The 13,909-nt window shown below is 42.5% G+C and overlaps 1 protein-coding gene across 1 annotated transcript in view; it reads left to right on the top strand.

Annotated features, from left to right (window-relative positions):
* Nucleotides 1–9,069, top strand: part of LOC140714377 (ferroptosis suppressor protein 1-like) — a 38,321-nt gene extending 29,252 nt beyond the window's left edge. The window contains exons 8-9 of the mRNA XM_073025590.1: nucleotides 2,201–2,401; nucleotides 8,499–9,069. Of these exons, the coding sequence (XP_072881691.1) occupies nucleotides 2,201–2,401; nucleotides 8,499–8,653 (356 nt within the window). The 3' untranslated portion in view covers nucleotides 8,654–9,069. The remainder of the gene's footprint in view (nucleotides 1–2,200; nucleotides 2,402–8,498) is intronic.
* Nucleotides 9,070–13,909: the final 4,840 nt, after the last annotated feature.

Here is a 13,909-nt window from a genome sequence, read left to right as displayed (position 1 = left end):
GAAGAACAACACCTTATATACCAGCTGGGTAGCCTCCAACCTGATGGCATGAACATTGACTTCTCTAACTTCCATTAATGCCCCTCCTCCCCTTCTTACCCCCATCCCTGATATATTTAGTTTTTCTCCCCCTCCTTTTTTTTCTCTCTCTGCCCGTCACTCTGCCTGTTCTCCATCTCCCTCTGGTGCTTCCCTCCCTCTTTCTTTCTCCCTAGGCCTCCTGTCCCATGATCCTTTCCCTTCTCCACCTCTGTATCCCTTTTGCCAATCACCTTTCCGGCTCTCAGCTTCACCCCACCCACTCCTGTCTTCTCCTGTCATTTCGCATTTTCCCCTCCCCCTCCTACTTTCAAATCTCTTACTATCTTTCCTTTCAGTTAGTCCTGACGAAGGGTCTCGGCCCGAAACGTCGACAGTGCTTCTCCCTATAGATGCTGCCTGGCCTGCTGCATTCCACCAGCATTTTGTGTCTTTGCAAGAGATTCAGATGCTTAGTTAAGCTCAGGGGTACTGATTGTTCATCAAAAGGGCCAAGTCTGATCATTCTCAATTTAAACAAAATGTCCCAGATGGTTGGAAGTTTTGCAAGAGAAGATGGAGGGAGGACACAGAGAATGGATGGTCTGCCTTGTGACACTATTTTCTATCTAAAGATACAAAAGTTATTCCTTCTCCAATCAATTAAAACAATCCAATAACCCTACACAATTAGTGTTCTTGGAATTGAGACTAACAGTGTCCTTTGTTAAGCCTGATTATTTAGGGTATATGGGGCTACAGTTCCACTGGTCTTTTATTTCAGTCTGAAGCTACTGATAACATTAACATTCACATTATATCAGAAACACATGGGAATGTGAGAAGTGGCTCTGAAACAGGTTGTCTATGTCAATAAAGCAGCCAATATATACCATAATTGATGGGATAAAGAGCCTGTTTCTGATTTTTAGCAATCATAATACTACACTCCCATGGCTTTGTGCAGGGGAGGTCACGTCTTACTAACTTGATTGAGTTTTTCTGAGGAGGCGACAAAGATAATTCATGAGGGCAGGGCAGTGGATATTGCGTACATGAGCTTTCATAAAGCTTTTGACAAGGCCCCTAATAAAACATAGAATGTTACAGCACAGTACAGGCCCTTCAGCCCACAATGTTATGCTAACAGATTAACCTTCTGCAAGATCAATCTAAGACTTCCCTCCTACATAGCACTCTATTTTTCTATCATCCGTGTGCTATCTAACAGTCACTTAAATGTCTCTAATGTATCTGCCTCTACAACCACCCCTATGTACACACCACTCTCTCTGTAAAAAAAACCTATCCTCTGACATCCCCTTATACTTCCCTCCAATTACCTTAAAGTTATGCCCCTCATATTGGTCATTTACACCCTAGGGAAAAGTATTTAGCTGTCCAATCTATTAATGATTCTTATCATCTTATACACCTCTAATGTTAGGCTGATATAGAAGATTAAAGCAAAGGGGATCCATAGAAACTTGATATCTTGGATTCAAAATTAACTTGGCTATAGAAGACAGAGGGGAATGGTGCAGGGGTGTTATTCCTACTGGAGGTCTGTGACTAGTGGTGTCCCACAAGGATCAGTGCTGGGATCTCAGTGGTTTGTAACGCACAGAAATTATTTGTAAGAAAATGTATGTGGTCTGTTTAGTAAGTCTGAAATGACAGGAAAAAAGTTATGAATAGTGAGGACAGTAGTCAAAGGATAATTGCAGGATATAGACAGTTTGGAAATCTGGGCAGAGAAATGGCAGCAGCAGTTTAATTCAGACAATACAATAAGAAATATGTATACAGTATACACACATTTATATTTCTTACTGTAATTTATAGATTTTTAATGTATTACACTGTACTGCTGCCACAAAACAACAAATTTCACGACCTGTGCCAGTGCTATTGAACCAGATTCTGATTCTGATAGTTTCTTACTGAAATGTAGAGGGAGATTTTCCTAGTCCAGTCTACACTGCATACAGACCTAAGTGGCTACTATTAGCTTGGATCATGCATGTGTAAAGGAGCCTGGCAAATTTTTTTTGGAATAATCACAGTGCCTGTCTCGGCAAATTTCCCCACTCCCCACCCTTGATTAGTAACCATTAAGATTTACAATAGAATGGGGATTATGAGAGGTGTGATTTGAATGACTCTGTTTTTCTGTCAACAGGAGATAACCTCACTGAACATGATGCAATAATAGTCGATGAACATTTGAATGTGAGGGGAATGAAGGTCGTTTTTGCAATAGGAGACTGTGCACATGTCAATGAACATAAATCGGCTTACACTGCTGAGTTCCAAGCAAATACATGTGTGAAAAATATCATCCACAGCCTTAAACACGAACCTATGGAACTGTACAAACCAGGTAGATATGTCAGAAACAAACTCCAAAAGGTTAAAACAACTTTCATATATATAGCATCATTTATATGGCAAAATTGCTCATGACAGTGTACGGGGAGATTATTTACTTAAAGTTTATTCAAACCTTAGACAACATTTGGAAGACCATGTACAATTCTGGTTGTCACATTGTACACAGGATGTAGGGGTTGTAGAAAAGCTAAGAAGATTTACAAAGGAATATGCATCAGGAATAGATGAACAGACTGGGCTGGTATGATAAAAGGAAGCCAAGCATCTTTGAAATGTTACAAAGTTTTGATAGATATAGACGTAATGCTTTGATTTGTGGGGAAGAGCTTAACCAGAGGCCATCAGGGTAATAGTCACCAAGAAATTCAACTTGGAATCATTTCAGAATAGTGTGCACAGTGGGCAAGTGGCTCACAGTGCCAGAGACCTGGTTTCTTCCCTGACTTCAGATGCTGCCTCCATGGAGTTTGAAAACTCATTCTACGTTCTCAATCACCAGCTGCTCCAGTTTCCTCTCATATCCCAAACATATGCAGATTGTGAGGTTAATTGCCCACAGTATATTGTCCCTGGTTTATAGGTGCATGGTAAAATCTGGGGAGAGTTGATGGGAATGTGGGGAGAATAAAAAATGGGATTAGTGTCAATAGGTGGTGCATGCTGGCACAGAGTCGACGGGCAAAATTATGGATGCATTAACGGGGAGTTCAAAGTAGCATACGCAAGAGAAGGGTCTTGCTGAGAGACGTTCAGGGGTTCCCAACCTGGGGTCCATGTTAATGATATGGGTTCATGGCATAAATAAGGTTAGGATGTCATGCTTTAGATGAAGGAAGATGGAAGGGGAGCATAAACTGGTGGAACCAAATGGCCCCTCAATGTATGTTCATGGTCTTCTGCTACTGTGGCCCATCCACTTCAGGGTTCAGAGATGCTCTTCTACACACCACTGTTGCATTGCATGGTTTTTTGAGTTATTTGTCAGCTTGAACCAATCAGGCCATTCTCCTCTGACCTCTCTCATTAACAAGGCGTTTTCACCCACAGAACTCCCACTCACTGGATGGCTTTTTGTTTATCGCACCATTGTCTGTAAACTGTAGAGACTAATATGCGTGAAAATCCCAGGAGATAGATACTCAAACAACCCTATCTGTCAAGCACCAACAATTATTCCACAGTCAAACTCACTTAGGTCACATTTCATCCCCATTCTGTTATTTGTCCTAAACAACAACTCGACCATGTCTGCATGTTTTTACGCATTGAGTTGCTGGCACATGATTGGCTGACTAGATATTTGCATTAACAAGGAGGTGTACAGGTGCACTTAATAAAGTGGCCACTGAGGAATAAAGGAAAAGTAGTTATAATGGGTGATTTCAATCTACATATAGATTGGGTGAACCAAATTGGTAAGGGTGCTGAGGAAGAGGATTTCTTGGAACATATGCGGGATGGTTTTCTGAACCAACATGTCGAGGAACCAACTAGAGAGCAGGCCATTCTAGATTGGGTATTGAGCAACGAGGAAGGGTAGTTAGCAATCTTGTCGTGCGAGGCCCCTTGGATAAGAGTGACCATAATATGGTGGAATTCTTCATTAAGATGGAGAGTGACATAGTTAATTCAGAAACAAAGGTTCTGAACTTAAAGAAGGGTAACTTTGAAGGTATGAGAGGTGAATTAGCTAAGACAGACTGGCAAATGATACTTCAAGGGTTGATGGTGGATATGCAATGGCAAGCATTTAAAGATCGCATGGATGAACTACAACAATTGTTCATCCCAGTTTGGCAAAAGAATAAACCAGGGAAGGTAGTGCACCCGTGGCTGACAAGGGAAATTAGGGATAGTATCAAGTCCAAAGAAGAAACATATAAATTAGCAAAAAAAAGCGGCACACCTGAAAACTGGGAGAAATTCAGAGACCAGCAGAGGAGGACAAAGGGCTTAATTAGGAAAGGAAAAAAGATTATGAGAGAAAGCTGGCAGGGAACATAAAAACTGACTGTAAAAGCTTTTATAGATATGTGAAAAGAAAAAGATTGGTCAAGACAAATGTAGGTCCTTTACAGTCAGAAACAGGTGAATTGATCATAGGGAACAAAGACATGGCAGACCAATTGAATAACTACTTTGGTTTTGTCTTCACTAAGGAGGACATAAATAATCTTCCGAAAATAGTAAGGGACCGAGGGTCTAGTGAGGTGGAGGAACTGAGGGAAATACATGTTAGTAGGGAAGTGGTGTTAGGTAAATTGAAGGGATTAAAGGCAGATAAATCCCCAGGGCCAGATGGTCTGCATCCCAGAGTGCTTAAGGAAGTAGCCCAAGAAATAGTGGATGCATTAGTGATAATTTTTCAAAACTGCTTAGATTCTGGATTAGTTCCTGAGGATTGGAGGGTGGCTAATGTAACCCCACTTTTTAAAAAAGGAGGCAGAGAGAAACCGGGGAATTATAGACCGAACACGAGGAAATCTGCAGATGCTGGAAATTCAAACAACAACACACACAAAATGCTGGTGGAACCGGTTATAGTCCGGTTAGTCTGACATCGGTGGTGGGGAAAATGCTAGAGTCGGTTATCAAATATGTGATAACAGCACATTTCGAAAGAGGTGAAATCATCGGACAAAGTCAGCATGGATTTGTGAAAGGAAAATCATGTCTGACTAATCTTATAGAATTTTTTGAAGATGTAACTAGTAGAGTGGATGGGGAGAGTCAGTGGATGTGGTATATTTAGATTTTCAAAAGGCTTTTGACAAGGTCCCACACAGGAGATTAGTGTGCAAACTTAAAGCACACGGTATTGGGGGTATGGTATTGATGTGGATAGAGAATTGGTTGGCAGACAGGAAGCAAAGAGTGGGAGTAAATGGGACCTTTTCAGAATGGCAGGCAGTGACTAGTGGGGTACCGCAAGGCTCAGTGCTGGGACTCCAGTTGTTTACAATATATATTAATGATTTAGACGAGGGAATTAAATGCAGCATCTCCAAGTTTGCAGATGACACGAAGCTGGGCGGTGGTGTTAGCTGTGAGGAGGATGCTAAGAGGATGCAGGGTGACTTGGATAGGTTAGGTGAGTGGGCAAATTCATGGCAGATGCAATTTAATGTGGATAAATGTGAGGTTATCCACTTTGGTTGCAAGAACAGGAAAACAGATTATTATCTAAACAGTGGCCGATTAGGAAAAGGGGAGATGCAACGAGACCTGGGTGTCATTGTACACCAGTCATTGAAGGTGGGCATGCAGGTACAGCAGGCGGTGAAAAAGGCAAATGGTATGTTGGCATTCATAGCAAAAGGATTTGAGTACAGGAGCAGGGAGGTTCTACTGCAGTTGTACAAGGCCTTGGTGAGACCGCACCTAGAGTATTGTGTGCAGTTTTGGTCCCCTAATCTGAGGAAAGACATTCTTGCCATAGAGGGAGTACAGAGAAGGTTCACCAGATTGATTCCTGTGATGGCAGGACTTCCATATGAAGAAAGACTGGATCGACTAGGCTTATACTCACTGGAATTTAGAAGATTGAGGGGGGATCTTATTGAAACATATAAAATTCTAAAGGGATTGGACAGGCTAGATGCAGGAAGATTGTTTCCAATGTTGGGGAAGTGCAGAACGAGGGGTCACAGTTTAAGGATAAAGGGGAAGCCTTTTAGGACCGAGATGAGGAAAAACTTCTTCACACAGAGAGTGGTGAATCAGTGGAATTCTCTGCCATAGGAAACGGCTGAGGCCGGTTCATTGGCTATATTTAAGAGGAAGTTAGATATGGCCCTTGTGGCTAAAGGAATCGGGGGTATGGAGAGAAAGCAGGTACAGGGTTCTGAGTTGGATGATCAGCCATGATCATACTGAATGGCGGTGCAGGCTTGAAGGACCGAATGGCCTACTCCTGCACCTATTTTCTATGTTTTCTATGAGGGTACTTTGGCTGATAGGAGCGTAGAGGTAGGGAGGGGTATGGCCACGGAGGGAAATTATAGATAAGAATAAGAATATTAGAAGTGACTCTAACAAGCCATCCTAAGTCAGAATGTACTGGAGATGATGGGTGAAGAGCACGTGGTTTTGGCAAAGTTTAGGATGCTTGTTTAGAGATAGAAAAAGAAAGAATATCCATGGAACAAGAGGGAATAAAGGCTCCAGTGAGGAATCCAGCTGGATCTAAGGCAGGAACATAGTTAGACACAGTAGGAAAGGAAGAGGAGAAAATACGTTACCTCATATGGGTTTAAGACAGTTAGACTGGATGCTTTCAGGCTGAATTGCCCTTATGTGCTTAGAAAGTTGGTTTAATTCAGTAATAACTTTGCCTCAGGATTAATAAAACCAGCCGCCATTTCAACAGCTGCTAATTGGGTAGCAATTTCCCTATGTTAAATATGAACAGACATTGATTATTTGCACTGGAACTTTATTTATTCAGTTATTCAGATACAATGCTGAATAAGATATTCCAGCCCTTCGAGCCATGCTGCCCAGCAAAAAAGGATTTAAACCTAGCCTAATCCCAAGACAACCAACCTACCAACTGGTACATCTTTGGACAGTAGAAGGAAACTGGAGCACCCGGAGGAAACCCACACAGTCATGGGGGAGAACGTACAAACTCCTTACGGACAGTGGCGGGAATTGAACCTGGGTCGTTGCTACTGTAAAGCGTTGTGCCAACCACTAGGCTACCATGCTGCCCATTATAATAAATGAGAAGGAATACGATCACAAATCTCATGTTCTGGCTTCTTTCCCCTTCCTTTTCAGTCTTGATAATAATAACTACTCTTGTTAGGCCATGGTGATACTTCAAATATCAAGGCAGCAAGACAGGCCATCCAAACTGAGGAAATTTTAATGAAAGTGCTAGAGCAAGATGAACCTACATTGAGGAGCTACCCAGAAGATTTGGCCTACTATAGCCTGTTAGTGTGCAGTTCCTATACACTGTACATGGCAGTACACCAAAATACTGTAATAGATTTCAAGCATATAAAAAATTTAACTCTTTGTGGTTTTGCCATAAAGGGTAAGTGAATAAACTGCACTTTGCAATGACAGGAAGCTTGTGAACTTAGCAGTGAAGAAATTACTGGAGAGAATTTTCTTTGCTGCTTGAAGATGATATGCGAAACAATCAAAATAGGGAGCCCTGGTGAAGGGTCTCGGCCCAAATCTTTGACTGTTATTCATTTCCGCAGATGCTGCCTGACCTGCTGAGTTCCTCCAGCATTTTGTGCGTGTGGCTTTGGGTTTCTAACAGCTGCGGGAAAGGGAGGAAACTGGGACACCCGGATAAAACCCACACAGTCATGGGGGAAACTCCTTACAGAGGTCAGTGGGAATCGAAACCAGGTCACTGGCACTGTAATAGCATTATGCTAAGAGCTACGCTACAGTGCCACCCAGTTTTCCCTGCAGAACCATCTCGACAACAGACAACACTGACTGTGTTTAGGAAGATGTTCACTATCACCAGCTTATGATCTGGAAGATATGAAGGTGCAGCAGTTTGAACCTGACCTCGGGTGCAATCTACGTGGAGTCTTTAAGCTCTCTCTGATCACATGAACTGATTTCTTCCTAAGCCTCAGTCAGATGCTGGCAGATTAATTGCCAAATGGAAATTGACCCTGGTGTAAGTGGGCAGTAGGAAGTTCTGGAGAGAGTTGATGTGCAGGAATATAAGATTGGTGGGGAAACTCCGAGAGCCAGCACAGATAATGGGCAGAATGGTCTATTTTTATGTCCCATGAGAATATGAGATAATACACCAACATTAATTCTCATTTTAAGATCTGATTATAAACACTCCATTTCACCTTCCATCCTTTCTTAAGACCATAAGATACAAGAGCAGAAGTAGGCCATTCAGCCCATCGAGTCTGCTCCACCATTCAATCATGGGCTGATCCAATTCTTCCCGTCATCCCCCCTCTTGCTTTTGTTCGAACCATCCTGGATCTATCATAGATGCTTCTGCATATAGAACGTCAAAAGGAAACTGAATAATAGAAGTCATTTATTTTCCTGACCTTGGTGATTGATGGTGTACACTTCTCTGATCTTAGGTGCTCCTTACATGATGGTGACAATGGGCCGGAACGATGGCATTGGTCAGATGTGTGGCTGCAACGTTGGGAAGATGATTGTTACTTATGTCAAGAGCAAGGACCTACTGGTTAAAACAAGCTGGAAAAAAATGGGCCAAAAGATGCCAAAATGATGAAATTTAATCCCTGCAGTATATAAATAGATTCTGCCTTTCCAGGCTGTCTGATTCAGTGACCCAGTGCCTAATATTTATATCCTTCTTCTGGAATCCTTCTAAATTTTATACATAAAGTTTGTGTTATATAATAAAGGTCAGAGACACTTAGACCAGAGTATGCAGGCATAAATCCATGCTCGTTTAAAATTCCTAGACCTTGTCCGATTTTTTAAAAATTTGCTAGAATTTTAATCCATTTGGGAAGCTGGATGGAATTGGTTGGAGCCTAAACGTTTATCCATAGACTGAGAACTGAAAACTGACTTGCTCAAAATTGGCACCACTGGACTTTGCATTTTTAGCATGGACATATAATTGCAAGGGGAAAAGGTGATGGAAAAATGTTAAAATGAAAAAGCATGAATAAAGGTTTTGTGGACTAGAAATGCATCCAGATGCAACTTTCATAAATATATATACTGTATATAGTAATACAGATGTGAATATGAGATAGGGAGCATCAATATCACATTGCTTCACATAAAAAGGAGATATGTTTACATAGTTCAAAGTTCAAAGTAAATTTATTATCAAAGTATGTAAATGTCACCATATACTTTCCTGTGATTCATTTTCTTGCAGACATTCACTGTAGAACAAATCAATGAAAAACTACACACAAAGACTGACAAAAAAATCAATCTGCAGAAGAAGACAAACTGTGACACTACTTTCTCCCATGTTACAAAGAGTGGGGTAGGATTGGTTGTGGGCATGCTATAATACTATGTTGGCGCTGGAAGCATGGCAACGCTGGCATGCTGCTCCCAACACGTCCTCGGACTGTGATTATTGTTAATGCAAACTACACACTTCACTATATGTTTCAACCCTTCGATGCGCAAATGACAAATAAAACTAAACTTTAGGCTATCCCTCAGACTCTGGCACTTCAGTGAAAACAATCCAACTTCCTCCAACTTCTTCTTAAGGCTAATAAACTCCAATCCAGGTGACATTTTGATGTACCCCTGCTGCATTCTCTCCAAAACCTCACCAACCTCCTATAGTATGGAGACCAGACCTTCACTCAAAACTACAGAATTTTATACAACCTAATCAAAGTTTTATACAGCTGCAACATAACTTCCCTAATTTTATAATCAATGCCCCACCATGTCCTTCTTTAACAACCTATCCACCTTCCTTACCATTTTCGGAGAGCTATGGATTTGCATTCCAAGATCCCTCATTGCTCCATTTCCTGCACTTTCCTCTTCCATTTGATCTCCCAAAATGCATCACCTAGGCATCTCATCTTTTCTGTGTTCCTCAGTTCCCCAATCTTTCAAACAGTTATATATCTTCCAGTGATTTCTCCCCTCTCAGTTGGAATTTAATGCAGACAAGTGTGGGGTGTTGAACTTCGGGAGGGCAAACCAACCCAGGACATACACAGTAACTGGTTGTGCGCTGATGTGTGTGATGGAACAGAGTGATCCATAATTCCTTCAGAGTGCCTTGACAGGTAGATGTGGTCATAAAGAAAGCTTTTGGAACATTATCCTTCATAGATCAATGCAACAAGCATCTGAATTAGGATGGTGAGGATGTATAAGACATTGGTGAGGCCTAATTTAGAGTATTCTGTGTGGTTTTTTTACATCGACCTACAGAAAAGATATCAAGAAGATTGAAAAGAGTACAGAAAGAGTTTACAAGGATGTTGCCAAGACTTGAAGAACTGGGCTATAGGGAAGGGTTGAATAAATTAGGGCTTTATCCCCTGGAGCTTGGAGAATGAGGAGAGATTTGATATAGGTATATAAAATTATGAGTGGTATGGGTAGGGTAAATGCAATCAGGTTTTGATGGGCCAAAGAGCCCCTTTCTGTGCTGCAATGGTCTATGAATCTTCTTCCATTCCCATTCTGGCTCCCTTATCCCTTTTCTACTCTCACCTGCCCATCTGGTTTCCCTCCTCCTTCCCTTTCTCCCAAGGTCCACTCTCCTCTCCTATGAGATTTCTTCTTCTTCAAACGGTCACCTTTTCCATCCAACACCTCCCAGCTTCTTACTCCGTCCACCCCTCCCTCCCCCATCCCTCAGTTGGCCGCACCCCTCACCCCCTAGCTTGTACTCCTTCCCATACCTTCATCTTCTCATTCTGGCTTTTCCCCCTTCCTTTCCAGTTCTGATGAAGGGTCTCGGCCTGAAACATCCACTGTTTATTCTTCTCCGTAGCTACTGCCTGTTCTGCTGAGCTCCTCCAGCATCTTGTGTGCGTTGCTCTAGATTTCCAGCATCTGCAGAATCTCTTGTGTTTATTCGGCCCCGTGGTTTGTTCATCCTGCAGCATGTGGGAAATCAGGGATACTTCCAGTGTCCCTGACGACTATGTGTGCAGGAAGTGTGTTCAACTGCAGCTTCTGGCAGACCGCATTGAGCGTCTGGAGCTGCGATTGGATTCATACTGGAGCGTCCGCGATGCTGAGAAAGTCGTGAATAGCACGTTCAGTGAGTTGGCCACACCGCAGGTAAAGGCTACACAGGCAGAAAGGGAAGGGGTGGCCACTAGACAGCGTAGCAGTAGGCAGGTAGTGCAGGAGTTCCCTGAGGTCATCTCCCTCCTAAACAGATATACTGTTTTGGGTACCGTTGGGGGAGATGTCTCATCAGGGGAAGGCAGCAGCAGCCGAGTTCATTGCACCATGGGTGGCTCTGCGGCACAGGAGGGAAGGAAAAGGAGTGGGAGAGCTATAGTGATAGGGGATTCGATTGTAAGGGGAATAGATAGGCGTTTCTGCGGCCGCAAACGAGACTCCAGGATGGTATGTTGCCTCCCCGGTGCAAGGGTCAAGGATGTCTCTGAGCGGCTGCAGGACATTCTGGAATGGGAGGGTGAACAGCCAGTGGTCGTGGTGCACATAGGTACCAACGATATAGGTAAAAAACGGGATGAGGTCCTACAAGGTGAATTTAGGGAGTTAGGAGATAAACTAAAAAGTAGGACCACAAAGGTAATAATCTCTGGATTACTACCAGTGCCACATGCTAGTCAGAGTAGAAAAAGGAGGATATTTTAGATGAATACATGGCTTGAAAAATGGTGCAAGGGGGAGGGATTCAAATTTCTGGGGCATTGGAACCAGTTCTGGGGGAGGGATTCAAATTTCTGGGGCATTGGAACCAGTTCTGGGGGAGGTGGGACCGGTATAAACAGGACGGTCTGCACCTGGGCTGGACTGGAACCAATGTCCTAGGGGGAGCGTTTGCTCCTGCTGTTCAGGAGGATTTAAACTAATGTGGCAGGGGGATGGGAACAAGTGCAGAGAGACAGAGGGGTGTAAAATGAGGGTAGAAGCAAAAAGTAGTAAGGTGAAAAGTAAAAGTGGCAGGCAGGCAAATCCAGGGCAAAAAGCAAAAAGGGCCACTTTTCAACATAAGTGTATAAGGGCTAAGAGTGTTGTAAAAACAAGCCTGAAGGCTTTGTGTGTCAATGCGAGAAGCACTCGTAACAAGGTGGATGAATTGAATGTGCAGATAGTTATTAATGAATATGATATAGTTAGGATCACAGAGACATGGCTCCAGGGTGACCAAGGATGGGAGCTCAACATCCAGGGATATTCAATATTCAGGAGGGATAGACAGGAAAGAAAAGGAGGTGGGGTAGCATTGCTGGTTAGAGAGGAGATTAATGCGATAGAAAGGAAGGACATTAGCCTGGAGGATGTGGAATCGATATGGGTAGAGCTGCATAACACTAAGGGGCAGAAAACGCTGGTGGGAGTTGTGTACAGGCCACCTAACAGTAGTAGTGAGGTTGGGGATGGCATTAAACAGGAAATTAGAAATGCGTGCAATAAAGGAACAGTAGTTATAATGGGTGACTTCAATCTACATATAGATTGGGTGAACCAAATTGGTAAGGGTGCTGAGGAAGATGATTTCTTGGAATGTATGCGGGATGGTTTTCTGAACCAACATATCGAGGAACCAACTAGAGAGCAGGCCATTCTAGATTGGGTATTGAGCAATGAGGAAGGGTTAGTTAGCAATCTAGTCGTGCAAGGCCCCTTGGGTAAGAGTGACCATAATATGGTGGAATTCTTCATTAAGATGGAGAGTGACATAGTTAATTCAGAAACAAAGGTTCTGAACTTAAAGAAGGGTAACTTTGAAGGTACGAGATGTGAATTAGCTAAGATAGACTGGCAAATGATACTTAAAGGGTTGACGGTGGATATGCAATGGCAAGCATTTAAAGATCGCATGGATGAACTACAACAATTGTTCATCCCAGTTTGGCAAAAGAATAAACCAGGGAAGGTAGAGCACCCGTGGCTGACAAGGGAAATTAGGGATAGTATCAAGTCCAAAGAAGAAACATATAAATTAGCAAATAAAAGCGGCACACCTGAGGACTGGGAGAAATTCAGAGACCAGCAGAGGAGGACAAAGGGCTTAATTAGGAAAGGGAAAAAAGATTATGAGAGAAAGCTGGCAGGGAACATAAAAACTGACTGTAAAAGCTTTTATAGATATGTGAAAAGAAAAAGACAAATGTTGGTCCTTTACAGTCAGAAACAGGTGAATTGATCATAGGGAACAAAGACATGGCAGACCAATTGAATAACTACTTTGGTTCTGTCTTCACGAAGGAGGACATAAATAATCTTCCGGAAATAGTAAGGGACCGAGGGTCTAGTGAGGTGGAGGAACTGAGGGAAATGCATGTTAGTAGGGAAGTGGTGTTAGGTAAATTGAAGGGATTAAAGGCAGATAAATTCCCAGGGCCAGATAGTCTGCATCCCAGAGTGCTTAAGGAAGTAGCCCAAGAAATAGTGAATGCATTAGTGATAATTTTTCAAAACTCCTTAGATCCTGGATTAGTTCCTGAGGATTGGAGTGTGGCTAATATAACCCCACTTTTTAAAAAAGGAGGAAGAGAGAAACCAGGGAATTATAGACCGGTTAGTCTGACATCGGTGGTGGGGAAAATACTAGAGTCGGTTATCAAAGATGTGATAACAGCACATTTGGAAAGAGGTGAAATCATCGGACAAAGTCAGCATGGATTTGTGAAAGGAAAATCATGTCTGACGAATCTTATAGAATTTTTTGAAGATGTAACTAGTAGAGTGGATAGGGGAGAGCCAGTGGATGTGGTATATTTAGATTTTCAAAAGGCTTTTGACAAGGTCCCACACAGGAGATTAGTGTGCAAACTTAAAGCACAAGGTATTGGGGGTATGGTATTGATGTGGA

The sequence above is a fragment of the Hemitrygon akajei genome, chromosome 21, assembly GCF_048418815.1.
Source record: "Hemitrygon akajei chromosome 21, sHemAka1.3, whole genome shotgun sequence".
NCBI lineage: Eukaryota > Metazoa > Chordata > Chondrichthyes > Myliobatiformes > Dasyatidae > Hemitrygon > Hemitrygon akajei.
This window is presented reverse-complemented; position numbering and strand designations above follow the sequence as displayed.